The 27,406-nt window shown below is 39.2% G+C and overlaps 2 protein-coding genes across 3 annotated transcripts in view; both read right to left on the reverse strand.

The window, feature by feature from the left end:
* The window catches only part of CA3H2orf42 (chromosome A3 C2orf42 homolog), a 32,732-nt gene extending 26,969 nt beyond the window's left edge, over window positions 1-5,763 (reverse strand). For both annotated transcript variants that reach the window (XM_030310778.1, XM_030310775.1), the window contains exon 1: window positions 5,712-5,763. The gene's annotated coding sequence lies outside the window, so the exon portion shown is untranslated. The remainder of the gene's footprint in view (window positions 1-5,711) is intronic.
* Window positions 5,764-17,121: 11,358 nt separating this feature from the next.
* Window positions 17,122-27,406, reverse strand: part of TIA1 (TIA1 cytotoxic granule associated RNA binding protein) — a 33,502-nt gene continuing 23,217 nt past the window's right edge. Inside the window, 6 exon segments of the mRNA XM_030310780.1 lie at window positions 17,122-19,808; window positions 21,102-21,247; window positions 22,412-22,535; window positions 22,900-22,984; window positions 23,098-23,193; window positions 23,589-23,697. Coding sequence (XP_030166640.1) covers window positions 19,682-19,808; window positions 21,102-21,247; window positions 22,412-22,535; window positions 22,900-22,984; window positions 23,098-23,193; window positions 23,589-23,697 — 687 coding nt within the window. The 3' untranslated portion in view covers window positions 17,122-19,681.

Here is a 27,406-nt window from a genome sequence, read left to right on the forward strand (position 1 = left end):
GTAAAGTGGTACCTCCCTGTGCTTTTAACTTGCATTTCTCTAATGAATAATGATGTTGAGCAACATATTATATGCTTCTTTAGCCACATCGATCTCTTTGGGGAAATACTATCAAAGATTTTGCTCGCTTTACTTTATTATTAATTTTTAAAGTAGGCTCCACGCCCAACACGAGGCTTGAACTCACAACCCTGAGATCAAGAGTCAGACCCTCCCCTGACTGAACCACCCAAGCACCCCTCGCCCATTCTAAAATTAGACTGAGGGGGTTTGGCTGGCTAAATCAGTAGAGAATGCGACTCTTGATCTCAGCATCATGAGTTCAAGCCCCACATTGGGTTGTAGAACTTACTTAAAATAAATAAATACATACATACATACATACATACTGATTATATTTGATTACATAAAAATGAAAATTTTCTCCATGGAAAAATATATCATAAGCTAAGTACAAAGGTGAAAAAAAACTTGAAGAATAAAAGAAGTGCAAGGCTTGTACACTGAAAACTTCAAACGTCATCGAAAGAAATTAAAGACCTAGCAAAATGGAAAAGCATCTCATGCTTGCAGACTGGAAAACTAATATTGTTAGGAACGCACTACTCCCCCAACTGATCTACAGATACAACGTAATCCCTATCAAAATCTCAGATGTTTTTTTGCAAACTGACAAGGTGGTCATAAATTTTATATAGAAATGCAAGGCACCTGGTAGAGCCAAAACAATCTTGAGAAAGAAGAACACAGTACAAGGACTCACACTTCTTCTTCTTTTTTTTTTTTTTTTAAATGTTTATTTGTTTCTGTGAGAGAGAATGAGAGAGAGTGAGCAGGGGAGGGGCAGAGAGAGAGGGAGACACAGAATCCAAAGCAGGCTCCAGTCTCCGAGCCACCAGCACAGAACCTGATGCGGGGCTCGAACTCATGAATCGTGAGACCATGACCTGAGCCGAAGTCAGATGCTTAACCGACTGAGCCACCCAGGCACCCCTCACACTTCTTGATTTCAAAACTTACTATAAAGCAAATTAAGGCAATGTGGACAGAGAAGACAAATACTGTATGATTTTACTTATATGTATAATCTTAAAAAGCCAAACTCATAAAACAGAGGATGGAATGGACTGCCAAGGATTGAGGGGTGAGAGAAATGGGGAGATATCGGTCAAACGGTGCAAACTTCCAGTTATAAGATGAATAAATTCTGGGGATCTAACGTACAGCATGGTGATTATCGTTAATAATAGTATATTATATTGCTAATATACTTCAGCTAACAGCTGAAAGCTGCTAAGAGAGATGTTAAACGTTCTCATCATACACAAAAATGGTAATTATATGACACGATGGAGGTGTTAGCTAATGCCTTGGTGGTAATCATTTTGCACTGTGTAAGTGTATCAAATCACACTGAACACCTTAAACTTACATGATGTTATGTCAATTATATCTCAAAAAAGCTGAGGGCCAAAAAGACAAGAAGGCACTGGCACGAGGGTAGATATACAGAGCAACAGCATATAATTAATTAATCAAGCATATAATTAAGAGGTCAGAAATAATCTCTCACATTTATGCTCCACTGATTTTTGACAAGGATGCCAAGATCATTTAATGGGGAAAGAATAGTCCGATGAACAAAAGGTGCTAGGACAAGTGGATATCCATCTCTAAAAGAATCAAGTTGGAAAAAAAAAAAATTAAGTTGGACCCATACCTCACACTGTATACAAAATTTAACTCAAAATGGATCACAGACATAAATGTTAAGAGCTAAAACTATAAAACTCTTAGAAGAAAACTTAAGGGTAAATCTTTGTGACATTGGATAAAGCAATGGTTTCTTAGATATGCCACCAAAAGCATAGATGACAAAAGAAAAAAAGAGAAAAACTGAACTTCATCAAAATTAAAAACATCTGTGCTTCAACCAGCACCATCAAGAAAGTGAAAAGACAACCACAGCCTGAGAGAAAATATTTGCAAGTCATATGTATGATGAGGGACTTGTGTCCAGAATAGATTACAAGACTTTGTTACAAGTCAACAATAAAAAGACAGATAATCTAATTTAAAACCAGGAAAGGGCACTTGGGTGGTTCAGTCAGTTTAGTGTCTGACTTCAGCTCAGCTCATGATCTCATGGTTCGTGAGTTCAAGCCCCACATCTGGCTCCATGCTGACAGCGTGGAGCCTGCTTGAGATTCTCTCTTTATCCCTCTCTCTCTGCCTCTCCACCACTCATGCTCGCTCTCTCAAAATAAACTTAAAAAAATAAAAATTATAATAATAAAATAAAACCAGGCAAAGAGGGGTGCCTGGGTGGGTGGTTTAGTTGGTTAAATGTCCGACTCTTGATTTCAGTTCAGGTCATGATCTCACAGTTTGTGGGGTTGAGTCCTGTGTCAGGCTCTTTGCTAACAAAGGGAGCCTCCTTGGGATTCTCTCTCTCTCCCTCTCTCAAAATAAATAAATAAAACTTTAAAAAATCTATAGGGGTGCCTGGGTGGCTCAGTCAGTTAAACATCTCACTTTGGCTCAGGTCATGATCTCATGGGTTCATGAGTTCTGGCCCCACATGGGGCTCCAGGCTGACAGTGCAGATCCTGCTTGGGATTCTCTCTCTCTCCCTCTCTCTGCCCCTCCCCCGCTTGTGCTTTCTCTCTCAAAATAAATAAACTTAAAATACACACACACACACACACACACAGGATCTGAATGGATATTTCTCCAAAGAAAATAAATAGCCAAGAAACAAATGAAAAGATGTTCAACATCATGTAATCAGGAAATTGCAAATCAAAACCACAATGTGACGCCACTATACAGCCATTAATGACTAAAAAAGGCAGACAATAATAAGTATTGTCATGGATATTGAATAACTGGAGCCCTCACACATTGTTGATGGTATTGTAAAATGGCAGTCATTTTGGAAAACTGATTGTCGGTGGTTCCTCAAAATGTTAAACAGTGTTACCATATGACTTCCAAGAGAATATATATCCAAGACAATTGAAAACACACAAAAATTTGTACATGTATGTTCACAGTAGGAGTATTAATAATAGCTAGAAAGTGGAATCAATCCAAATATCCAACAACTGACGAATGGATAAACAAAATGTGGCATATCCACACAATGGGATATTATTTGGCCCTAAAAGAGAATGAAATTCTGATACATGCTTTATGAACCTTGAAATATACTAAGTAAAAAAAGCCAGACACACCCCCGAACTGTGAGATCATGACCTGAGCCCAAATCGAGTTGGATGCCTAGCCGACTAAGCCACTCAGGCGCCCCCCAAAAAGAAAAGTGATTTTAAACATCCAAAATTATGTCTTACAATGAGCAAGAGGCAAATTAAAACAAGACAATACTTTGGCAAAATGACAAAAAGGATAACTGTTATTACTGTGTTCATGAGGATGTGGAGAAGCAGGTATTGCACATTGTTGGTAGGGACATAAACTGCAACATCCTCTTTAAAGGGATGTAAATAAAATAAATGTATAACATATATTTTGACATAGCAATTCCACTTTTAAGATTTCATGAATTCTACTCTCACACGTACACAAAGCATGTACAGGGGTACTCCATGCAAAGTTATCCAGAACCGCACAAGAATGGAAACAGTCTTAAGAGCTGACTAAAAAATTATGGTGCAGGCATACAACATGCTACTATAAAGGGATTAAAAAGAATGAGATAGATCTATATATACTGGTAAGGAACAAATATCAAGATATACTGTGGAGTGAAAAAAGGCACTGCATATATGATACTCCTGGTTTAAAAGAGAAAAAAAGATAGGGTGCATACACACACACACACACACACACACACACACACACAATATGTCCATGGTCCAGAAGTGACTTAGAACTTGGGAAATAGTAGGAGGGAGACTTACATTTCACTGTTCTATACTATTTGAATTTTAAACATGAACCAGTATTACTTATTATAGATTCTATACTGCAAGCATATACAAACAGGTAACACAACTTGTAAAGAAACTGTATTTGCCAAAGAAAATGAAAACGCTAATTTGAAAAGATATATGCAGCTCTATGTTCACTGCAGTATTATTTATAATAGCCAAGATATGGAAACAACCTAAGTGTCCATCAATGGATGAATGGATAAAGACTTGTGTGAGCATGTGTGTGTGTGTATAAAATGGAATACTACTCAAACATAAAAAAGAGAGAAATCTTGCCATCTGCAACAATGTGGGTGGACCTCAACAGTATTATGCTGAAATAAGACAGAGAAAGACAAATACCATGTAACTTCACTTATATGTGGAATCTATAAAACAAAACTCATACATATAAAAAAAGACTGGTGATTGCCAGAGGGGAAGGGGGTGAGAGGGTAGGAGAAATGGGTGAAAGCGGTCAAAGGTACAAACTTCCAGATATAAAATAAGCAAGTCATGGGAATGTACTGCATGATGATTACAGGAGATAATATTATATTGAATATTTGAAAGCTGCCAAGAGAATAAATCTTAAAAGTTCTCATCACAAGGAAAAACAATTTTTTTTTTGTAGCTTTGTATGGTGACTGATAACCAGACTTATTGTGGCCATCACAGTGTATACAAATTTTGAATCATGTTGTACATCTGAAACTTATATGTTACACATGAATTTTACCTCAATTAAAACAAACAAACAAACAAACAAAAAGCAAACAAACAAAGCACCTGGGTGGCTCCGGTGGGTTGAGTGACAGACTCTTGATTTTGGCTTAGGTCATGATCTCATGGTTTGTGGGTTTAAGCCCTGCACCTGGGTCTGTACTGACAAGTACAGAGCCTGCTTGGGATTATCCCTCTCCCTCTGCCCTCTGTATTTGAATCTTGCCTAAAAAAAGAGGTCTCTTTTCGTCAAGTTCACAAAACAGCCTCCTCAGCAAGATGGTGTAAAGGGACTGGTGCTGGCAGAGCTAATCCACCCACGATTCCTGGAAGTGGTGCATTTTCATCCAGGTACTGTTCAGCTGCAAAGCCGTACAGTTTAGGGGATGCTGTTTAATGCTTGTGAAGCAACAGTAACTCAAGAGAACGAATGATTATCATGAATAAAAAAACTTGCTAACTTTTACTGAGTACACGTAAGCCCCTCCCATGCATTTACTCAGGTATTGCTCACCACGATCCAGTAAAGTGGGTACTATTTACCATCTTACAGTTGAAGAAATTGGCTCAAAGATAGTGATTTGATGAATGCTCACTGCCAGCAACCAATCTAACGAGAGTTTGTAACTGATAGGATTCCTTGTCAAACCACAAGGGAAGGGACATGCCTAGTAGCCAGGACTCCCGACTCCTGCGCCAGACAGCTTCCATCAGACCCGCGCGGCTTCGGAGTAGCAGAGGAAGGCCAAAGCAGCCCTGCGGGCACGAGTCTGGGAACCCCGCTTCCGGGAACCGGCCCACCCCAAGAAGTACCACTCGGGGACCTGCTTCCCGGCATCCTTCCCGCGCGACTGCTCACTTCCGGCCCTAAGTGGGCCTAAGCATAAGCATCACCTGGCCAAGCACCCTGCTCCTTGGACACGCTCTCCGCCGGTATTCCTGGCTTTACACCCTCGTCCCACCGCCGCCCCCGCCTTCTGTCAACACGGCCCCCTTTCCTGCTCTGCGCCCCCCGCCCCGGCCCCAGGGCCCGAAGCTGATGACCGCCCTCACCTCCTCTCTCTTCGCCTGCCGCGGCCTTTTACAAACGCGTCCAAACTGTTCGCTGTAACGACAGTCGTTATTGGTCAGGGCCGCCCACGCGCGGTAAATACCCGCCCACTCCGTTCGCGTTGTCTGATGGGAGTTGTAGTTGACTCCTGTAGGCGGGTAAGAATTGCGGCGGATTGCCTTGGTGGAGTCTGAGCTAACCTGGAGGCTGTAGCGCTCAGTGGGGCCGGAGTGCTTCTGGCCTACCCTGCTGGGACAGAAGGCACCGATAGGGTTCTAGGGCTGATCATGACTGCTTCAGCCCTGAGAGAACCCTGTTTCTGGTAGAATTCATTGGTAATTGATTAAAAAAATCGCCTAGATGATCTGTATTATTACTATGATTATCGTTTTGTCAAGGGAGGTCATGTTCCAAAGTATTCACTGTTTCTAATACTTGTGTGTTTATATCAAGTTATCTTTTTCTACCCTCCTCACATGCTGACATACTAGAACGTTTTCCCTTGTAATGAATTGAAATCGGCTTCCTATGTGTTTTAGTTCTGTTCCTTGGAATCACACAGAGTAAATCTTTGTTCATTGTTGAAGAAAGCTTCCGAGTGCAGTGTGTTAAGGATGAGGCCTGTGTGTTGGAGAACTCTGGTATGAGATTTCCTGAAGTTTTGGGCCTTGATTCTATTACTTATAGGGGTGGCACGGTGGGCAGGTTGTGTAAGAACTTTAGTCTTCTCATCTGTTAATAAGATAAATGGTTCTTTCCAGGACTCTAATTTGCTATATTGTTTCTCAAACTGGAGGAAAGTGGATTAGGGCACACTTTTCCAGAGTATTTTTCCAATTTTGTGACTCTGTTTTGATTATAAGCTTTTAAAATGATGATCAGTATATCCTGGGTCATCTGGATGATCACCTAATAATACCGTAGAGTTTCAGTCCCGGTTTGTGTTTATGATTGTATCCGTGCAAAGTGATTCTCTAGAGCAGTTGTTCTTCTTCTGGGAGCATTGCTACAAGCATCTAGTGAATAGATGCCATGGATGTTATTTAAGATCCCATGGGGCATCAGACTAGCTCACTCAGTAGAGCCTATGACTTTTGATCTTGGGGGTTGTGGGTTTGAGCCCCATGTTGGGTGTAGAGAGATTACTTAAAAATAAAATCGTAGGGCATCTGGGTGACTTAGTCACTTAAACATAAGTCTCTTGATTTTGGCTCAGGTCATGATCCCAAGCTCATGGGATCAAGCCCCAAATCAAGCTCTGTGATGAGCATGGAGCCTGCTTGGGATTCTCTCATCCTCTCCCTCTCTGCTCCTCCCCCTCTCCCAAAATAAATAAACATTTAAAGAAATAACAAAGAAAATAACATCTTTTTAAAAATCTTATGGTACACAAAACAGCCGAGCCCTCACAACAAAGAATTATCTGGACCCAGATATCAATAGTGCTGGGGCACCTGGGTTGCTTAGTCGGTTAAGCGTCTGACTTCGGCTCATGTCATGATCTCACAGTTCATGAGTTTGAGCCCCATGTCGGGCTCTCTGCTGTCAGTGCAGAGCCTGCTTTGGATCCATTGTCCCCCTTTCCCCCTTCCCTGCTCTCTCTCTCAAAATAAATAAATAGACTTTATTAAAAAAAATTTTTTTAATGTTTGTTTTTGAGACCGGGAGAGACAGAGCATGAGTGGGGGACAGGCAGAGAGAGAGGGAAACACAGAAAGGGAAGCAGGCTCTGGGCTCTGAGCTGTCAGCACAGAGCCTGACGCGGGGCTCAAACTCACAGACCATGAGATCATGACCTGAGCCAGAGTCAGATGCTTAACCGACTGAGCCACCCAGGTGCCCTAAATAAATAGACTTTAAAAAAGAGTTAAAAAAAAAAAAGCCACTAGTGCCAAAGTTGAGAGACCCTGTGTTAGAAAGTGGGGAGAAGGGACTGTAAGGTATCCTCCAAACTGAGAAGGCACTTTGAAACCAAAAAATGAAGTCAGGCAGGCAACTCCATACAGTTTACAGAATTTTATTCAGGGTAACTTACTGACAGGGAGGGTCCAGAGGGTGATGATCCAGGCAGCTGTGCAGCTAGTCTTTGCAAAGTCCAGATCTAAATTTGCAGATTTTATAGACAGGAGGGATGGTCAGGAGGACACTGAGGTGAGGTCAAAGGGTCTGCATACAATTCATTGATAGCTAACCTTTAACAGACCTCATGGTGCCATCTGTGCATCGAGGAGGTAGGTGGAGGGAAACTGTTATCTCTACTAGTTATCTAAACAAATTTAGGGAAAGCAAGAGCAAGCCTCCCCACATTCTGGTCATGGCATACATCAACCTCTAAGGGGCCTGAAACGGCCCCAGGGGAGGTCATCACAGGTACATGGATAGGTGGTGGGGCCAAAGATGGAGTCAGTAGCATCAGAGCTCCTACACTCCGTTTTAGAGAGAGTGGTTACAATGTTTTCAATGGAATTGCCCAAATGTGTCCTAAGAGATTTGTGGGTTTTCAGTTTAGATATGTTGTATGTTCCAGTCAGGAAGGAAGCTATCAAGCAACCCCATTCTATTTTTAAGTAGTTTTTTAAGTAGGCTCCACACCCAACGTGGTGCTTGATCTCATGACCCCATGATCAAGAACTGCATGAGATACCAACTGAGCCATCAGGGAACCCCTAAGCAACCCTATTCTAGAAGAGGTTTCTTCCTTCCAAGCCATACACTCAGGGTTCTTCTAAGAAGAAGAACCAAAGAAGGGCCTTTGAAGAAGCATTATCATCCTGGAAGTCCCTTCTGAGCCTTCTTGTAAATAGGATTCTCAGACTGCATAATATTCTCATTATGGTTTGACACAATGAGACAAAATGAGGACACAATGAGACCTTCCTTCTCTATTCTCTGAACATCATTTTTTTTTCAGCCTCGAGGTAGATTTTTCTTAAAGTTTATTTTATTTATTTTGAGAGAGAGGGAGGGAGGGAGAAGGAGGGAAAGAGACAGGCAGAGAGAGAGGAAGAGAGAGAATCCGAAGCAGGCTCCACACTTCTAGCACAAAACCCAATGGGGGCTCAATTCCATGAACCTGATCATGACCTGAGCTGATATCAAGAATGGACCCTTAAACCAACTTGAACCACCCAGGCACCTCCATTGTGATTCTTTAATCTGAGAATTCCTAGCTTTCTACAATTGTGGAAAATTCTCAATCATTATCTCTTCAAATATTATGTAACTCATGTTGTTTTATTTTATGGAAGTCTAGTTTAAATTTTTTTTTCAACGTTTATTTATTTTTGGGACAGAGAGAGACAGAGCATGAACGGGGGAGGCGCAGAGAGAGAGGGAGACACAGAATCGGAAGCAGGCTCCAGGCTCTGAGCCATCAGCCCAGAGCCCGACGCGGGGCTCGAACTCACGGACCACGAGATCGTGACCTGGCTGAAGTCGGACGCTTAACCGACTGCGCCACCCAGGCGCCCCTGGAAGTCTAGTTTAAATGTATGGTAGGAGTGCCTGCCTGGCTCAGTCTGTGCCTACCTGACTCTTGATCTTGAGGTTGTGGGTTTGAGCCTCACATTGGGGTAGAGATTACTTAAAAACAAAACCTTTTAGGGGCACCTGGGTGTCACTTAAGTGTCCAACTTTTGATTTCAGCTCAGGTCATGACCTCATGGTCATGAGATGGAGCCTTGCATTGGGCTCCACACTGGGTGTGGGAGTCTGCTTAAGATTCTCTCTCTCTCTCCTCTCTCTCTCTCTCTGCCTCTCCTCTGCTTGTGTGCACTGCTCGCTCTGTCACCCCCAAAAAAGGGAAAAAAAAACCTTTAAAAAATGCATTTAGATTTCTCATTTTACTCAGTCAGTCCACTGAATTTTTAATTTTGCCTGTTGTATTTTTAAGTTTATTTTATTTATTTTGAGAGAGACAGAGAGAGCATGAGCTGGGGAGGGGCAGAGAGAGAGGGAGAGAATCTTAAGTGCACTCAGCACAGAGCCAAGAGGTGGAGCTCAATCCCAGAACTTCGAGATCATGACCTGAACTGAAATCGAGCTGGTCACTGAATGGACTGAGCCACCCAGCTGTCCCTCAGTTATTGTATTTTTAATTTCTAGAGGCTTTATCAGTTCTTTTAAATTCAAGGGGTGCCTGGGTGGCTCAGTCCGTTGAGCATCCAACTATTGATTTTGGCTCAGCTCACGATCTCTTGGTTCATGGGATTGAGCCCCACGTCAGGCTCTGTGCTGATAGCAAAAGGAATCTGCTTGGGATTTCTCTCTCTCTCCCTCTCTCTCTCTGCCCCTCCTTTGCTCTTGTTCTCACAAAATAAATAACCGTTAACAAAACAACGTTGAAGCACCTGAACTTATCCTCCATCATTTGCTAACTCTAGCATCTCTCTGGCGATTTCCATCCCATAGATCAAACTATCACCTAAATGCTGAGGACTCCCATCTCTGGAGTATTCAGTCTGGATCTCCCTTCTAAATTCCGTACCATTACCTACTGGTGATTTGATTGTCACACACATTCAAGCTGCCCATGTTGAAGGCTGGAACTCAGCCTTCCTCTCCTGCCCTCTAAGTAGCTTCTATCCTTACCTGCCCTCACAAACTTCTCCTTTTCCTTTTACAAACCCCAGTAACTAGCCCCACCATCCATCGATTGCTCAAGCCCAGGAGCCTGGGAGACATCTTAGCTAAACAAAATTAGATCAATGGCTCCCTGGGACCTTTACAATAAAAAGTCCATCTCACTTGGCATAGCATAAAGAATTGGCCTTGATTTGGTCTTTTAGTTTTAGCTCTTATCACCTCACACCTAGTACTCTAGCTGGCAGTACTATCAGCACATGGCAGAAAAGCCATCTGGTCAAAAGCAGATTGTACAAGATAACAATCTGATTGATTTATTAAGTTCAGTAAACATGTATTGAAAATGTATTATTTGCCAGGTACTGGCCACATATGGTATTATAGAAAATAGTCACCAGCTCTGGGTTTAGTGAAAAATGTGTTTTTTTTTTTTTTTTTAAGAACGTAAGTTTTAAAGATATAATCATACAAATAAATATACAGTTGGCCCTTGATCATGGGTTTAAACTGTGTGGGTCCTCTTATAGACTTTTTCCAATATAGTACAGTACTATAAATATATTTTGATTTTTAAAAAAATTTTATTTAAACCCAAGTTAGTTAACATATAGCGTTAATAGTGGTTTCATGAGTAGAATTTAGTGTTTCATCTCTTACCATCTAACACCCAGTGCTCATCCCAACAAGGGCCTTCCTTAGTACCCATCACCCATTTAGCTCATTCCCTACCCACCTCCCCTCCAGCAACCCTTAGTTTGTCTCCTATTTTCTTAATAACCTTTCTCTAGCTTACTTTACTGTAAGAAAAACGTATATACTTATAACTTACAAATTATGTGTTGATTGACTATATATTGGCAAGTCTTCCAGTCAACAGTAGGTTTGGGGGAAGTCAAAGGTGATACACAGATTGTCGACTGAGCAGGGTGTTCCTAACCTTTGCATTGTTCAAGGGCAATTACTAAAAATTGTGACAAATGCTATAAGGAAAAGCTTTATAAGATGGTATGAGAGCTATTGACTTATGACTTAGATGTGGGTAAAGGAATGCCTTTAAAGGAAGTGACATTAAAAAAAATTTTTTTTTTTTTTTTTTTTTTTTTGACAGGGAGAGAAGAAGAGAGAGATCGTGAGCAGGGGAGGGGCAGAGAGAGGGAGACACAGAATCTGAAGCAGGCTCCGGCTCTGAGCTTAGAGCTCGGAGCCTGACTCAGGGCTTGAAACCCAGAACCGAAACAGGAGATCATGACCTGAGCCAAAGTTGAACCTTAACTGACTGAGCCACCCAGGCGCCCCTAAATGAAGTGACATTTAAGTGGAGACCTGAGGATACAGCAGGCAAAAGGCATTTAGGTGCAAGACCCTATAATAGGAGTCTCTCAGTCCCCAATCCACTTCTTTGTTTTGTCCAACATGTCTCCTCTCCATCATTGAGCCAGTTGGGCTCAATGTTAGGGTTTGTCAATAGAGGGCACTGGGGGAATAATGTGAGGCAATGGTGTTCACGGGGAAAAGCACTTCCCTTATGGGTGCCGATTCTCTTCTCTTTTTCAGTGTGGGAGCCAGTGGGTCAGTGTATGGAAGAACCCAGTGATGCTCCTCAGTGGTCTTTGGGATCTGAGATCCCACCCTCAGACCACTCTCTCCCCTGCCTGCAGCTGCCTTCCACGGGAATTTGGCTGTACCAGCTTACAGATGTTTCTAGGAGTGACAGATAAAATACAGAATGCCCAGTTAAATTGAATTTCAGTTAAACAAAAATGTTTTTAGTATGCTACATGCATTATTTGGGATTGTGGTTTTTTTGCTACATCTGGCAACCTTGGCTGTTTTCCCACCTGGTGGACTATTGCTACAGACCAGCTCTAGCTGGTTCATGCTCTCTGGCAACAGATGATTTCTATGGACCAGCTATGGCCCATGCCCTCTGGCAGGTTTCTTCACCAGGCTGCACGTTCCTGTGGGAACCAAGTCTTTGAAGAGGTCAGAATGTCAGGGCTCTCCTAAAACCCTAGTTCTTTCATTGTCCACTCTGTTTATAAGTAGTAGCTTTTTTCACCTGTGACTCCTGGATCCCTTTAACAAAGTCCTTGTTTTACCCCATTTAGTAGTTAACCACTCTTGCTATTACTATTAAATTTCCTTTTCAAATTTTTAGTGTTGGTTTCTGTCTCCTGACATAAAGTGTTAAAAGATGAGTGTGGAACAGAAGGGCTTATGGGACAGTGAATGGCCTGCTGTCAAGATGGAAAGCACAAATCACACAAATGGCAATGCAAAACCATATTAAACATAAAAAAAAAAAGATTTTAAGTAATCTCCACACCCAGTGTGGGGCTTGAACTCACAACCCTGAGATCAAGAGTCACACACTCTGCCAAAACTGAGCCAGCCAGGTGCTCCCTCATATTAAAGATTTTAGATTACATCCCAAATGCAATTTGAAAGCAAATTTCCAAGGGGAATGCGTGTGTGTCACAATCAGATTTACTTGTTTAAAAAGATCTTTTGGGCTTCTGATCTGTAGAAACATGTTAGCAGCCTGGATCTAGATCTTTCCACTCCTTGTAGAACATAGACCAACAAGGAAAACATATGACCACAGACCCCACAAACAAGATCTTAAGTGAAACTAAGGAGGCAGAGAAACTTACAAATTCCACATTGAGTGGTACTGGATGGGAGGTCAACAGAGAACAGTCGGAAAGAGGGGTGAGAAGTGGGCTGGTGGCACATCTCAAGAATTGCCAGCAAATATTCACTCTGAGAAGAGCCACAACCTGCATGGAGTCTGCTGTGAGGACTGGACAAATGTGGGAGTGCTGAGAGATACGTGAAGTACCCGGGGTTCCAGAGGTCTTTTAGAAAGCAAGTTATGGAGCTCTTTGAAAGGCAGGAATTAGGTTCCTTAATGTAGCAGATGATGGAAACTCAGGGAGCTGAGAGCCTGCACAGAAGTCCTGAGCAAGGTCAACACATCCCAAGAGAGACAATTTATGTAGCCTAAGGAGGAAGTGAGAAACCTAAATGGGGGCCCTCTCTTTTATTTCTCCTGCTGGTACTTTGTCTATGAAAATCCAAAGGTTTCAAATACAAATAAATAGAAAGGAATAAACACAGCCCTTATGCAGACACTCAAAAATAAGAGTAGCCAAGCTTACTTAGAGTTTCCCTGAGTACGTAACCAGCACAAGAAAAATGTTCCCACAAAGCAGCTGCCAATACAACATTCTAATGTGAATTTAAAAAACAAAGCAAATGCAGCTAAGCAATACTAGAATACTTCACACCTTTCAGGATGGCTAAGATAAAAAACACAAGAAACAGAATGGTTGGTGAGGATGTTGGGGGAGAAAAAGGAATCCTTGTGCACTGTTGGTGGGGAATGCAAACTGGTACAGCCACTGTAGAAAAACAGAATGGAAAGAAATTCCTAAAAAACTGAAAATAGAATACCATATGATCCAGTAATTCTATTAGGAATTTACCCAAATAATACAAAAACATTAATTCAAGAAATATGCGCACTATGTTTATCGCAGCACTAATAGCCAAATTATGGCAGCAGCCCAAGTGCCCACCGACAGCCAAATGGATAAAGATGTAGTGTGTGTACATAACTCATCCATAAAAAAAAATATATTGCCACTTGCAACAAACATGGACGGATCTAGAGAGTATAATGCTAAGTGAAATGAAAGACAAATGACTTGACTTACATGTGGAATTTGAGAAAAAAATAACTGAACAAAGAAAAAGTGAAACCAAAAAAAGCCAGACTCTTAATATGGCAGAACAAATTGACAGCTACTGGAGGGGAGTTGGATGGGGTGGGAGGGAGATGATGGGTTTACATAGGTGAAGGGGATTAAGAGTAGACTTCATCTTGGAGCACTTGGGTTGAGCGTCTGACTTCAGTTCAGGTCACGATTTCAGTTTGGTTTGTGAGTTCCAGCTCCACAATGGGCCCACTGCAGTCAGCACAGAGCCTGCTTCGGATCCCCTGCTCGCGTACTCTCTCTCTCAAATACAGTATTAAAAAAAAAATAGAAGAGTACACCTATCTTGATGAGCACTAGTAATGCATAGAACTGTTGAATCACTACTGTACATCTGAAAGCTACTATCACTGTATGCTAACTATACTGGAATTAAAAAAAAAAAGAATAATAATTCAGGGAAGTTACGTCCCTGAGGTAAAACAGAAATTGGTATTAACCTAGACACAAAACATGACAAAACCATTTCAGAAACGAAGACTAAATTAAAAGGAGCACAAGTGAGTCTGGATAGCACAGGAAGCATGTTCAAGGAACAGAGATTAGAAATGAGAAAAGCAAACAAGAAGATAAAAACAATTAAGAACAAATGATGTAAACAGATGACAAGCAGAGGAGATCCAATATATGATATCCTAAGCAGTGGAGTAGTACAATTATTTATGAATGTAAGTTAGGAAAACTTTCAAAACATCTTAGTACATGTATTTGGCCCAGAAAGGGAGTATTTCCTTTCTGGTAGGATTTTCTTCCAACATTAAAGTCTTCTCACATCCTCCACCAATGGCTCACTCTGGATTATCTACGTTGCCCGATCTATCAGATAATCAAGTTGAGCCCTCTCACCATTAATCTGGACTGGCTGCCAAGTTGCTTCACAGCTGCTATCCAGGATTCCCATACTGGATCCCATTCCTAGACATGTATTTTTTATTTGCTCTCATTTTAATGGAATTTATCTAGTAACTGAGAACCAGCGAATTCAGGAAGAAAATCTTTTGAGAAGCTGCAGGTCAAAAATGTCTATTCTATGGTCACCCATGACAGCATGTGTGTATAAAATATCACTGGATACAGAACTCAAACTTTTGAAGACACTACCCCACGGATCCCTAGTTTCCAATGTTGCTGTTACTATTCTCGATTCTTCTGATCTATGGTAAACTTTATTCTCTTTATGTCTCATGTCCTAAAATTTCATGGTGGTATGCTTTCTAACGGGTCTTTAATATTTATTGTGCTAATTTAATAATAGCCTTTTTTCAATCCTGACACTCATCACTTTATCAAGGAAATTTTATTTTCTAATAAATTTCAACCACTGCCTTATTTTCTCAGTTCTCTTCCTTAGAACACCTGTTGGTGTATTTAAACTTCCTGAATTTATCCCTATTTATTTTTCCCCCTCCACTTTTGATTGCTGTTCTAGAACATTTCCTTGTTTTTTAATATTCTCACTAAATGTATTATTTTAATTTCTGACATTTTACTAAGTATCTCTTCCAATTTCTTAGAGTATCCTCTTTTATCTGAGGTTATTACACTTTGAAGTTTTTCACATTCCTAACAATTGCTTTTTGTTTAGATCTTTCAAAAAGTTTTTCCTCAATTTCTGGTGATCTTTAGCAGTCTTTATTTAAAAGTGAAAAATTGCGGGGGGCACCTGGGTGGCTTAGTTTGTTTAGTGTCCAATTCTTGGTTTCAGTTCAGGTCATGATCTCCCGGTCATGGGATCGAGCCCTTTGTCAGGCTCTACGCTGGGAACATGGAGCCTGCTTGAGATTCTCTCACTTCTTCCCCCTCAAAATAAACGTATTAAAAAAAAAGTATGAGCGCTGGCTCAGAAGAGCATGTGACTCTTGATCTTGGGGTCATGAGTTCAAGCCCCACATTGGGTGTACAGATTGCTTAATAAACTTAAAAAAAAAAAAAAGTGAAGCACTAAACATCTGTTTGGAAGACTTGTGTACATAGGCAGGGCTTACTGATTGGCATTCTCCAGTGTAAAGGGATTGGTGGCCAGTTGGCTTTTTGGTAGGGACCTTCAAATGTCAGCATCTGTCTTTTCTTTCAAGAGTTATTTTTTCCATATAAAGATCCTCCAAATCCTGTATGGTATATATAACCATGGCTGTTGGTACTTTAGAACTGAAAAAGGGTAAGCAGCTTTGAATCTCATTTACCCAGTATTAGTAAAATCGTATTTAATCCCTATTCCTAGCCTAGTAATCCTGAGTCAGATGTCTAAAACTTTTTCTTTTTTTAGTTGAATTACTATCAGAACAGCTTCAGCTGCCTCCAACGTTGGAGACCATAATATAAAATCCTATTCAACTGAGACACATTTATATACATTTTATTAAGGCTGTTAAATTAAAATGTGTTGTTTTGGAGATAAGTTCTTCCAGTTCTAAACCCAAAAGTAAAAATGCAGTGATTGGAAAAAATGGAATAACCCTTACAAAAAAGTGATTTTTTTTAGAAATCATTGCTCTTCCATTCAAAAGAGTTTTTTTTTTTTTTTAAGTAATTTCTATACCCAACATGGGGCTTGAACTCATGACCCTGAGATCAAGTGTCACATGTTCTACCGACTGAGCCAGCGAGGGGTTGCTTTTTAATTCCTACAAGCACACTTTACTCTTCCAATGTAACTGTAACCTAAAGAGCACTCCACAGCACATAGCGAACGTAACTTTCTTTGTATATGTAATCTAGTCCCTGCCAACTGCCTTCTCAAATGTCAACCGAACTCTAACACATACAAAAGGAAGACAAGCCAAGCACAGGGACAGAACAGGAGAATAAAACTGGAATGTGGAACTCATTTTCAACAGGGAGATAATATCAACAAGGAAAATGAGATCCTGGTTTCATAATGAGTTAAATCTATGTAATGCCAATTCTTTGTGGTATTAAATAGTAACCCAATGAAAACCATGGTTTCTGGAATAAGATTAAAAAAAAAAAAACCTGAGTGAATATAACAATACCGCTAGACCAAAAAAATCTTTCACACACAATAATCACTGCAAGAAGATCCCACAGGTTATAGAAAACATAAAGGAACTTTAATATCCAAACAGTCAGGGCAAAGAATACTGGATTAATGACCCATTAAATGTGTATCACTTCAGGTTCTTTACAGTACCAGATGTATTTTATAGTAATCTGAATGAATATTGCAGACAATGAAGCCATTTTTAAAACTTTAATTTCCTTACCTGATACTAATACCAGTTATGATTTTTAGGCTAAAAAATCTTTAAATGATTTAACACTAGGAGTAAGATTTAAACCAAAGTTAGCAATGTTCTTGAAATGTCAATTTGTTCAGTAGTAACTTTTTGAGAAATACTTTCTTCTCAAAAAGTAGTCAATGTACACTTTAAGACTTGTGCAATAAGAAAATATACTGACTAGTAAAAAGTATTAAGATAGTCAAAATGAAAGAAAAATTATACTTTTGTTTAAATTACTTATGCCCAAATAATTTACCCTGCAGTCCACAGGTGTACAGGAAATAAAGTATTTTTGAGTAAGAAAAATAACGAGGGTCCTAAAATAGAAACATAAGCCAGAAGAATCTAAAAATAGTTTCCTGATAATTTATTTTATTTTTTTGAGTATTTCATTTAAGCTGCTTCTGGTTGCATGCCCTGATCTGTAAAATTTAACAAGGAAATAAAATTCCCAAGTATTTAAAAAATTTACTCATCTTCCATAAAGCAACTTTTAATGTATCAACACTTAAAAATACACAGTGACTTAATGAAACATCAGTACAACTGCATAGAATTGAGCTCCAGAGAATTATACACTTACGAGTTGTCTTTCCTGGGCTCTGGTTTACATGAGTATTGGCTTTAGAGACCACCTTAATTTGCTCCTACCTGGAAAAGACAGTTCAGGAAACCAAGATTTCACAGGCTTTTATCTGTTGCTAAATACTAGGAGCTCTCTGAAGGTCTTAAAAACAACGGAACCATCCAAATATGTATACTGGGGACTCTTCCCCTTTGTGAGTCAAGGAAGAATGAAGTTTGTGACTTTCACTGAAAACAAAACAAAATCTCCCACAACTCTTTGACGACACTCTGAAATGTACTAGAAATTTCAAAACTAGAATAATGCCATCAAAGATTAAACCTCTTAATGCTCGGAGCCACCCCAAAATAATAAAATTGGGAACTCCAGGAAAACAGGTACCAAAAGAATCAAAATAATGATTGCACTGAGGATTCTCCTCTTTGAAGGCTGTTTAAGGAGGTAGGATTTTAAGGTTTTTTTTTTTTTGTTTTGTTTATCTTTTGGCCTCTGAACACTTAAAAAACACTTTGCCCGGCTGGTCCTTCAGGCTAATTCTGAAGTTCAAAACGAACCCCAAGCCTGATATTCTATAGTTTCACAGCTATCATTTGTACAAATTAAGTTGATTCACTCTTTTTGAGTAAATATAACTAGAAAATGGCAAATTAATATCTTCCTTTACATACAACTTTGTGTCTCAAAATTCTTGAAAAACAAGAGCAGATGACTTTGTATTCAAAGACTACCAAAGTGTGTATTTGATATTCACATGCAAACAACTTAGAACCTTATAAATCTCCTGTCAACTCTGCAGGATGCCTTTAAGAAGGAAATGACCTACAAAGCTTGCTAATTGTGCAAAATATTAAACTGCTAAAACATTTTACAGAATGAAACAGTACATGTAAATGTAGAAGTTGACACATGGAATTAACACGGGCTCATAAGAACTTATCACATTTCAGAGATTTTCTTTAGTAGCAAGTTTTTGTTTTTATATTTCCTGGTACACAGCAAAGTATATCACAGAAGATAAAAATCCTTTTAAACAAATCCAAGAGGGAATTCTTGAGGCACCTTCTCATATAAAACACAAAATGAATGCAATTATCAATCCATCTGAGAAAAGTTTTCAAACTAAGTGAACATCATTTTTTTCCATTTAAGTATATTTTACAGAAATTTAATAAGGCAAGACAAATTTGTGAAAAATGTAGTTACAAAAATGATGTAACTAATAATTTATATTTAAAAAACCCCAAGGGAAAACAGTGGAGATGGGAGAGTTCAAACAATGCCTTAAAAACAAAAAACAAAACAAAAACCCCTAAAACAGAATTGTGCACAAGCTGAAGATTACAAAGAACTTCTAGACTCTGCACAGTTTTGGTTCTTCATTTTTTTTAACATCTTTATATTACATGTTTTAAATCATATCAGGAATGCAAACTAGAACTGCACACTACTTTAGTGGAAAAAAGTTCAACATTGTGCAATTTTCTGCCTCTTAATTTTAAAAAAGTGGCAGCAATCCCTGCATTTGTATTTGAAACAAGGATCTGAGAAACTTTATCAAAAAAGGTAATGAAGGCAAAAATTGGCAGACATCCAGCATCTTGTTTCTTTTTAAAACAATGTGGATGATAAGTAATTTCATGATTAAAAAAATGAATCTTTTAAATAAATACATTGTATCTGACATTTGCACTGACTGATTTGATAAATCTTTTAAGTAAACAACGGCTTTACTACACTCCCTGTAGCCTCAAGCCACTGGCTTTAGATTATGGAGTCCTTTTTTACTGGGTTTCATACCCTGCCACTCGATACCCTGCAGGCTGATTAGGCAACATGCTGCCATTCTGTCCTGGAGGTGGCTGCACTCCGTAATTGGGTCCCATCCATGGTGCCGAAGACTGTGTCTGACTGGTAGAAAACACGAAAGGAGCAAAGAGGGGAAATCCACTGATTAAAATAAAATGTAATGCCAAGAAGAAGTAACATATATAAAGAAAATACACTTTCCTTAAGCCCAAATATAAGAGTGATGGTTATGCCAGAGAAAGCAAAGGCAAAAGCTATTTTTCCTAAAAACAAGCATCCTGGGGTGCTGGGTGGCTCAGTCAGCTAAGTGTCTGACTTTAGCTCAGGTTATGATTTCACGGTTTGTGAGTTCCAGCCCCAAAATGGGCTCTCTGCTATCAGCGCGGAGCCCACTTTGGATCCTCTGTCTTTTCCGGTCTCTCTGCCCCTCCCCTGCTCACTCCCAATCGCTCTCAAAATGAAATAAAGAAAAAAGCCAAAAAAACCAAGCATCGTCACAGGTTTAATTTATGCAGTTTAATACAGCTACAAAAAAAAAAAAAATACCCTTTACCTGTAAACATTCATCCCCTTTGAATTCAGAAAAAATTCATTTCTAATCTCAAAAAGGAAAACTGTCCACCTGGGTTGGACATACACTGAACAAACAACTACTCGAAAGAAACAATCATTTGGTACAATAAGGACTAGCATTTTTATTATTCAAAGAAGAAATTAAAACAATTATTAGCATATGTAAACTCAATTTTTTTCAACATTACAAACACAAGACTCTTTTTTTATTTTTACTTTTTAGAAGATTTTGTTTTTAAGTAATCTCTACACACAACATGGGTGTGAATTTACAACCCTGAGATCGAGTCACATGCTCTAATGGCTGAGCCAGCCAGGCACCCCAAAAATATAAGATTATTTTAAAATAGAAACTAAGAACTATTTTAATTTTCAGTGTTTCAAAAATTTAAATAAAATTTAATAATTCAGGGTGTATAAAGAGGCATCCATATAACAATGTGTGCATAAATCCTTTTGCACAAAAATAAAGGCATAATGAATAAAACAACTAGCATCAAAATAACTGTATCCAAGAATGGCTATATGATCTTTAGTCACATAAAAAGCTTAGTAAATATTAAGCTCTCATTTTCTTAAATATTAGTTGATTCATTATCAAGCATTACCAAAAATCTTATAACACTGGTTATACCTCAAGGCAGCACATTTCCAGACAAATTTTTAAAGAAATACACTTAAAACTATAAATTAAAAACCACTCTAAACTAAGTCCTTGCTTTAGACTGAGGACCACATTACTTACTAATTACTTAAAATCTCTTCCTTAGTTCTTGACTTTTTCAAAGGCTAATGATAAAGGAAAAGAGCAGGTATGCTTACTTAAATCCCTGTTGATTCCACGCCTGGCCATACATTCCATATGCAGGTACTTGCCAACCATTAGGCATATACTGGCCAATTTGTTGTGCATTTCCATACCACTGGCCCCACTGGCCATAAGCTTGTGGATATCCAATCTGATTCTGCTATTAAAATTTTAACAGGTAATTTAGTATTATTTGAAGTTGTATGTACACATACAGTCCTAATATACCACAAATATATAGCCATTATACATAGGGCCATCATTACAATTAAAATGAAAGGACGGGCACCTGGGTGACTCAATCGGTTAACCATCCAACATTGGTTCAGATCATGATCTTGTGAATTCGAGCCCCACATTGGGCTCTAAGGGGTTAGCCCGCTTAAGATCTTGTCTCCCGCTCTCTGTCCCTCCCCCAACTCGAATGCACGTGCCCTCTCTCTCAAAAACACTTAAAAAAGAAAAAAATAAAGGATAAACAAAAGCTTATAAAATGAATGCTAAAAAAGAAAAAGAAGTGAAGTTATAGTGCTGTAACTCTACATGATGCTCTGAATGGCACATTCTGTAAGGTAGCAGGTAAGGCCCTAGTAATAAATATTAAACACCCAGTATAATGTTTAAATGTTTTGTAAACTAGATAGGGAAGATTTAAAAATTACTTATTCCTATATTCAGTTTACCTAAGAAACGTACATAGTTTAGGATTTTCCTACTCTTGTCTTGGTGCTCCATTTACAGTTTCCTCATAGAAATTTTTATGGGATTACATTTGAAACCACTAAAGCTGCCTGGAAAAACAAAAGCAGCAAAAATCTAGAAGAAAATGCCAAAGCTCTAAATATGTTTATAGGTTTTGTTTCAACTAAGTCAAACATGCTTGTGAGTTCTCCAAATAGTATGTGAATAGATCTACCAAGTGTTAAGAAAAAACTGAATACCCTGCCAGGTAAACTACCACTCTAGAACTATAATACATGTAACAAGAGCCCTTACAGATAATCACTTTAGCTAGAAACAAGGACTATCAACAATTTCATTTTTAAAAAAATTTTTTGAGAGAGCGAGCAAGCATGTGAGAGCACGTACATGAGCTGGGGAGGGGCAGAGAGAGAGGGAGAGAGAAAATCCCAAGTAGGCTCTGGAATGCAGCACAGAGCCCATCTTGGGGCTTGATCTCACGAACTGTGAGATCATGACCTGAGCCAAAATCAAGAGTAAGCCGCTTAACCGACTCGGCCCCAGGCATCCCTCCAACAATTTCATTTTAAAATAACCTATTGTTAGCCCAGCAATTACTGTGAAAAGTCAAGAACCCTCTCACCTGTTGCACAGGATTTATCATGTCAAGAGTTTCTTTGCCCCAATAGCATTTCACAACATGGCCTTCAATGGTAGTTCCATTAACAGAAACGATTGCATGTGCTGCACTTTCATGTGAATTGAACCTATTGGAAATAATACTAAGAATCACCAATATTAACTGTTTACTTATGAATAAAGTCTATTTTTAAAAATCAAACTGAGCTTGACAAGAAACAGGTAGTTCATACAAAAGAATCAATACGATTGTTTATTTTCTTTGCTATATTTTTTTCAAAAGTCTTATAGTTTTGGAGAAACTTCTTAATAGATAATGTTTTATTGGCCTTGTAACAGGGAGGGAACCAATTAAAAAACAGTGGCAAATACTGCTAAATGCTGGAGAAATTTCTACTTCTCTAACCAAGGTAATTTTTAAGAAAACTACTAAGTTAAATATTCAAACATTTTTTGGGAGAAAATTTTTTTTTTCGAATAAACCACCCATACCGAACAAATGAATATCCTTTATCTGGAAAGACTCGAATTTCCATTATTTGTCCAAATGGTGAAAAAGTCTGACGCATTAGTTGTTCTATTAGACAAAAACAAAAACAAACCACACTAAGTTATAAAATCCTATACAGATATTAAGCTTTTCAGTAAAAACATTAACCTCAAGATGCCACACAAGTAAACCTCCCATACCTGTCAGTCCAGAAGTGACACCTCCACAGTATACAGTACAGTTGCTTGGACTAGACTGATTTACAACTTCATCATACGACAGCTGTTTGGTGTTTGCTGGGGAGGGAAAAGTTTAGTATTTTAAACTCATGAAATGAAATGTTCAGAAAGAGAAAAGTAACATTGACTACACTACTGTAGTGGTAAATTTTACCCTGACCAAAATGCTTATAGAATACATACTACATTTGCTTGAGGATTAATCCCCCCGCCCAAGATTATCTAAAAAAAATTACTCAATATTCTCTCTTTAATAGGAGACTTGACATTAGAAATAATATCATTTATTATTTAAAATCACAAAAATGAAAACTAAGTACATTTTGGACAGTAGTCTTGATTTGCTTCTCATCTATTTCTGCAATAAGTCTCCAGGAACAGCTCTAACATTTAAAATCTAGCGTATTTTCCTCCAAAATTCCACATTTCCTTTTCTTCTCCAATACACCTACACTCATATGTACTCTTTGGAGCTGGAGGCTTTCGGGTTGCCCAGTTAGTTCTGATTTGTCTTCCACCAAGCCACTGGCCACCCATCTGCTGAATGGCATTTTCGGCATCCTGTTCCGCACATTAGAAATGACAAAGAAGCCACTATTAATTGATGTTGAGTGACTACAAGCAGTAGAGAAAATTCAGCTGTTTTCACAATGGTTTTCTGAATGAAAATGCTTTATTTATAAAATACACAATAGTTAACTAACTTGCATTTAAATAAGTAAATTTTAAAAATACACATATATGACAGGTTTCTTAAAATGTAATGGTGCTTTTAAATTATCTTTCTTTTATTTGGATATCAGACTCTGGGAATGTTAATTCCCTAAAAAAGTTCAAAGCCCCTTATAAAGTTCATTTAATAACTCAGACTGTGGATGAAAATCTCACTTTACACAATCCAACAAGCTTGTTAATGACAGTATTTCATTTCTCATTCATCTAACAAGTAAACACTGAACATCTACCATGTTCTAGGTAGGCATCAGATTAAGTGCTAGGGATTCGCTGGTTAATGAGACAGACGTGGTCTCTGCTGCCTCAGAGCAGACATTCTTGTGGGGCCACAAATTAAATTATCACAAATTGTGGTAAATGCCATGACAGAGGCAAAAGGATGGGATAGAGAATATGGGCTTTGGGATCTACTTTAGACAGCATGATTAGGGAAGGTCTCTCTGAAATATAACATTTACACTGAAATTGAGAGGAACAGGAGCTAGCCAAGTCAAAACGTCAGGGAAGAAAGCCCTGGTGGAGGGAAAAGCACTGCAAAGTATGTTATAGCAGGAAACAGTTTGGTATGTTTGGAATAAAAAGGCATGTTAAAGGCAACTAGTTTTAGTGGAATCTAGTGAGCAAAAACAGGTACCAGAGGAAAATATTAAAAGATTTTAAGTAGGAGACTGTCATGATCTGATTCATGTTTTAACAAGGCCATTCTTAGCACTAGGAAGAGAATGGTTTACAGATATAGGTAGTAATAGGAAAAAGACACTCTGAAACTAACTCAATACCTACAGCAAAAAAAAAAAAGCTGGTGACTAGGATTAGTGCAGTAGCAGTGCATATATCTACAGGAAGACTCAACAGAATTGTGGTGATGCTCAGTAAGTAAAAGGGGAGGAATCAAAGATAACCTATGTTCCTGCATAGGCAGTAGGGAGGACAGTGTTAGCTAGCATTTACTGAAATAAGAAACCTAGGAGGGAGGAGGAAAACAGTTTGAGGAAGAAACAAAGAGCTCCATTTAAGACACATTAAGTTTGATGGGGCACCAGGGTAGCTCAGTTAAGCATCCAACTTAGGCAGGCTCAGGTCACGATCTCACAGGTTTGTGAATGGTGAGCCTGCATCAGGCTCCCTGCTGTCAGGGTGGAGGGAGCCAGCTTCTGATCCTCTGTCTCCTGTCTTTGCCCTTCCCCTGACGGTTTCTCTCAAAATAAACTTAAAAAAAAAAAAAAAGGACACATTATGTTTGAGATGTAGGACATCTAAATTAAAACTATTTGTTAGTAAGCATGGTGCACAAAAAAGTAAACTGCTGAACTGGAGATATGAAATTCAGAGTCATGAAGAAAGACCAGAAAGAAAAAAGAAGGCATCCTGGGACAGAGCCCTGAGAAACAACAAAATCTGAAAACTAGGTAAAGGAAAAATTACTAGCTAAGGTGATTAAGAAGTTCCCAGTGATGAAAGGAAGAAACTCACAAAAGTGTACTGTCACAGAGCCAAAGACATAGAAATCTAGCAGTAAACCTGGAAAGAGTACTGTTGGTACAGAATGAGAACAAAAGCCAGCTTACAGTGGACTGAAAAGTAACTGGGGTGCAATTCTTATCTGTTATGTCAAAAGTAGGCTTAATCTACCATGAAAGAAGAAACAGATTCAAGGCTAAAGGCTATTCTTGAGATACATGAAAAGGAAATGCATATTCTTAAAAAGAAACACACATTGTTTACCACACTTACCAGTTTGCAATTCATGAAATGCTTACTGTTGTGAGTTGAACTGTGTCCCTTTAATTGATATAAAGTCCTAACTACCATCTGCTCCCCCAACTGTGAAGGTGATCAAAATTGGAAATAGGGTCTTTGCAGACGAATTAGTTAAGTGAGATCATCCTGGATCAGGGTGGGTCCTAAATACAGTATGACTGATGTCCTTATAAGAAGAGGAGAAGAGTGCCTGAGTGGCTCAGTCGGTTAAGCATCCAATTTCAGCTCAGGTTATGATCTAATGGCTCGTGAACTCAAGCCCCACATTGGACTCTGTACTGACAGCTCAGAGCCTGGGGCCTCCTTTGGATTCCGTGTCTCCCTCTCTCTCTCTCTCTCTCCTCTCTCTCTCTGCCCCTCCCCCACTCCTGTTTTTTTCCCCCTCTCTCTGAAATAAACAAACATTTAAAAAAATTTAAAAACAGAAGAGGAGAAGACAGGGGCATCTGGGTGGTTCAGTTGGTTAAGCATCTGACTCTTGGTTTCGGCTCAGGTCAAGATCTCATGGTTTGTAGTTTGAGCCCCACATCAGGCTCCATGCTGATAACAGGAGCCTGCTTGTGATTCTCTTTCTCAAAATAAATAAATAAACTTAAAAAAAAAATGCTTAGTGTGCCTGGGTGGCTCAGTCAGTAAGCATCTGACTCTGGATTTTGGCTCAGGTCATGATCTCATGGGATTGAGTCCCGCTTGGGGATTCTCTCACTCTCTCTCTGCCTCTCGCTTGGATGCTCTCTCTCAAAATAAACTTAAAAGGGCCATGTGAAGACAAAGGCAGAGGCTGGACTTATGTATTTACAAGCCAAGGATACTAAGGATTGCTGGCAACTGTCAGAAACTAAGAAGAGAATGTTCTTCCACAGAGTCTTAAAAGGGAGCACAGCCATGACAACAGCATTGGTTTTGGACTGCTACCTCCAAAACTTTTGAGAAAGTAAATTTTGGTTGCTTTAAGTCATTCAGCTTATGGTACTTTGATACAGCAGCACTAGAAAACAAACAAAACTACTCATAAGAAAAGGAAGAAACTTTTTATGGCATGTGCATGTGTTTGTGTAGACAGTTGTGAATGGGAGATGAAGTGAAAGCAGTATGGAAACAAATCTTTTGAGAAGTTTGATTCTAAATTACGGCAGAGAAATGGAGACACAGCAGGAAAGGGATATGGAATCTTTTTTTTTTTGTTTTTTTTTCAAGTAGGCTCCACACCCAACATGGAGCTCGAACTCATGACCCTGAGATCAAGAGACCCACGTTCTACCGACTGAACCAGCCAGGTGCCCCAAGTGTGGTTTTGATTAATATATACTAGAACATGTTTTCTGGTCGATGGGAATGATCTAACAAAGGGAAAGACTGATGACAAAGGACAAGAGTATAGCAAAGGACATATTATACAATTCTGTTTACAGAAAACGTTCGAAACAGAGAAATCTATATACATAGAAAGTAGATTAATAGTTGCTCAGGGCTGGGGCACCTGGGTAGCTCAGTCAGTTAAGCATCTGACTCTGGATTTTGGCTTGATCATGATCTCATGGTCCATGAGTTGGGAGTCTTGTGTTGGACTCTGCTGGCAGTGAAGAGCCTGCTTGGGATCTCTCCCTCTCTCTCTGCCCCTCCCCTGCTAGCGCTCTCAAAATAAACAAACTTAAAAAAAAAAAAAATGTTGTTCAGGGCTGAGGAAGTGAGAGCATAGAGGGAAAAGGACAGTGACGGTTTCTTTTTGGGGTACTGAAAATATTCTAAAATTGTGATAGTTGCATAATTTTGT

This window comes from Lynx canadensis, chromosome A3 (genome assembly GCF_007474595.2).
Source record: "Lynx canadensis isolate LIC74 chromosome A3, mLynCan4.pri.v2, whole genome shotgun sequence".
In the NCBI taxonomy this organism is placed as follows: domain Eukaryota; kingdom Metazoa; phylum Chordata; class Mammalia; order Carnivora; family Felidae; genus Lynx; species Lynx canadensis.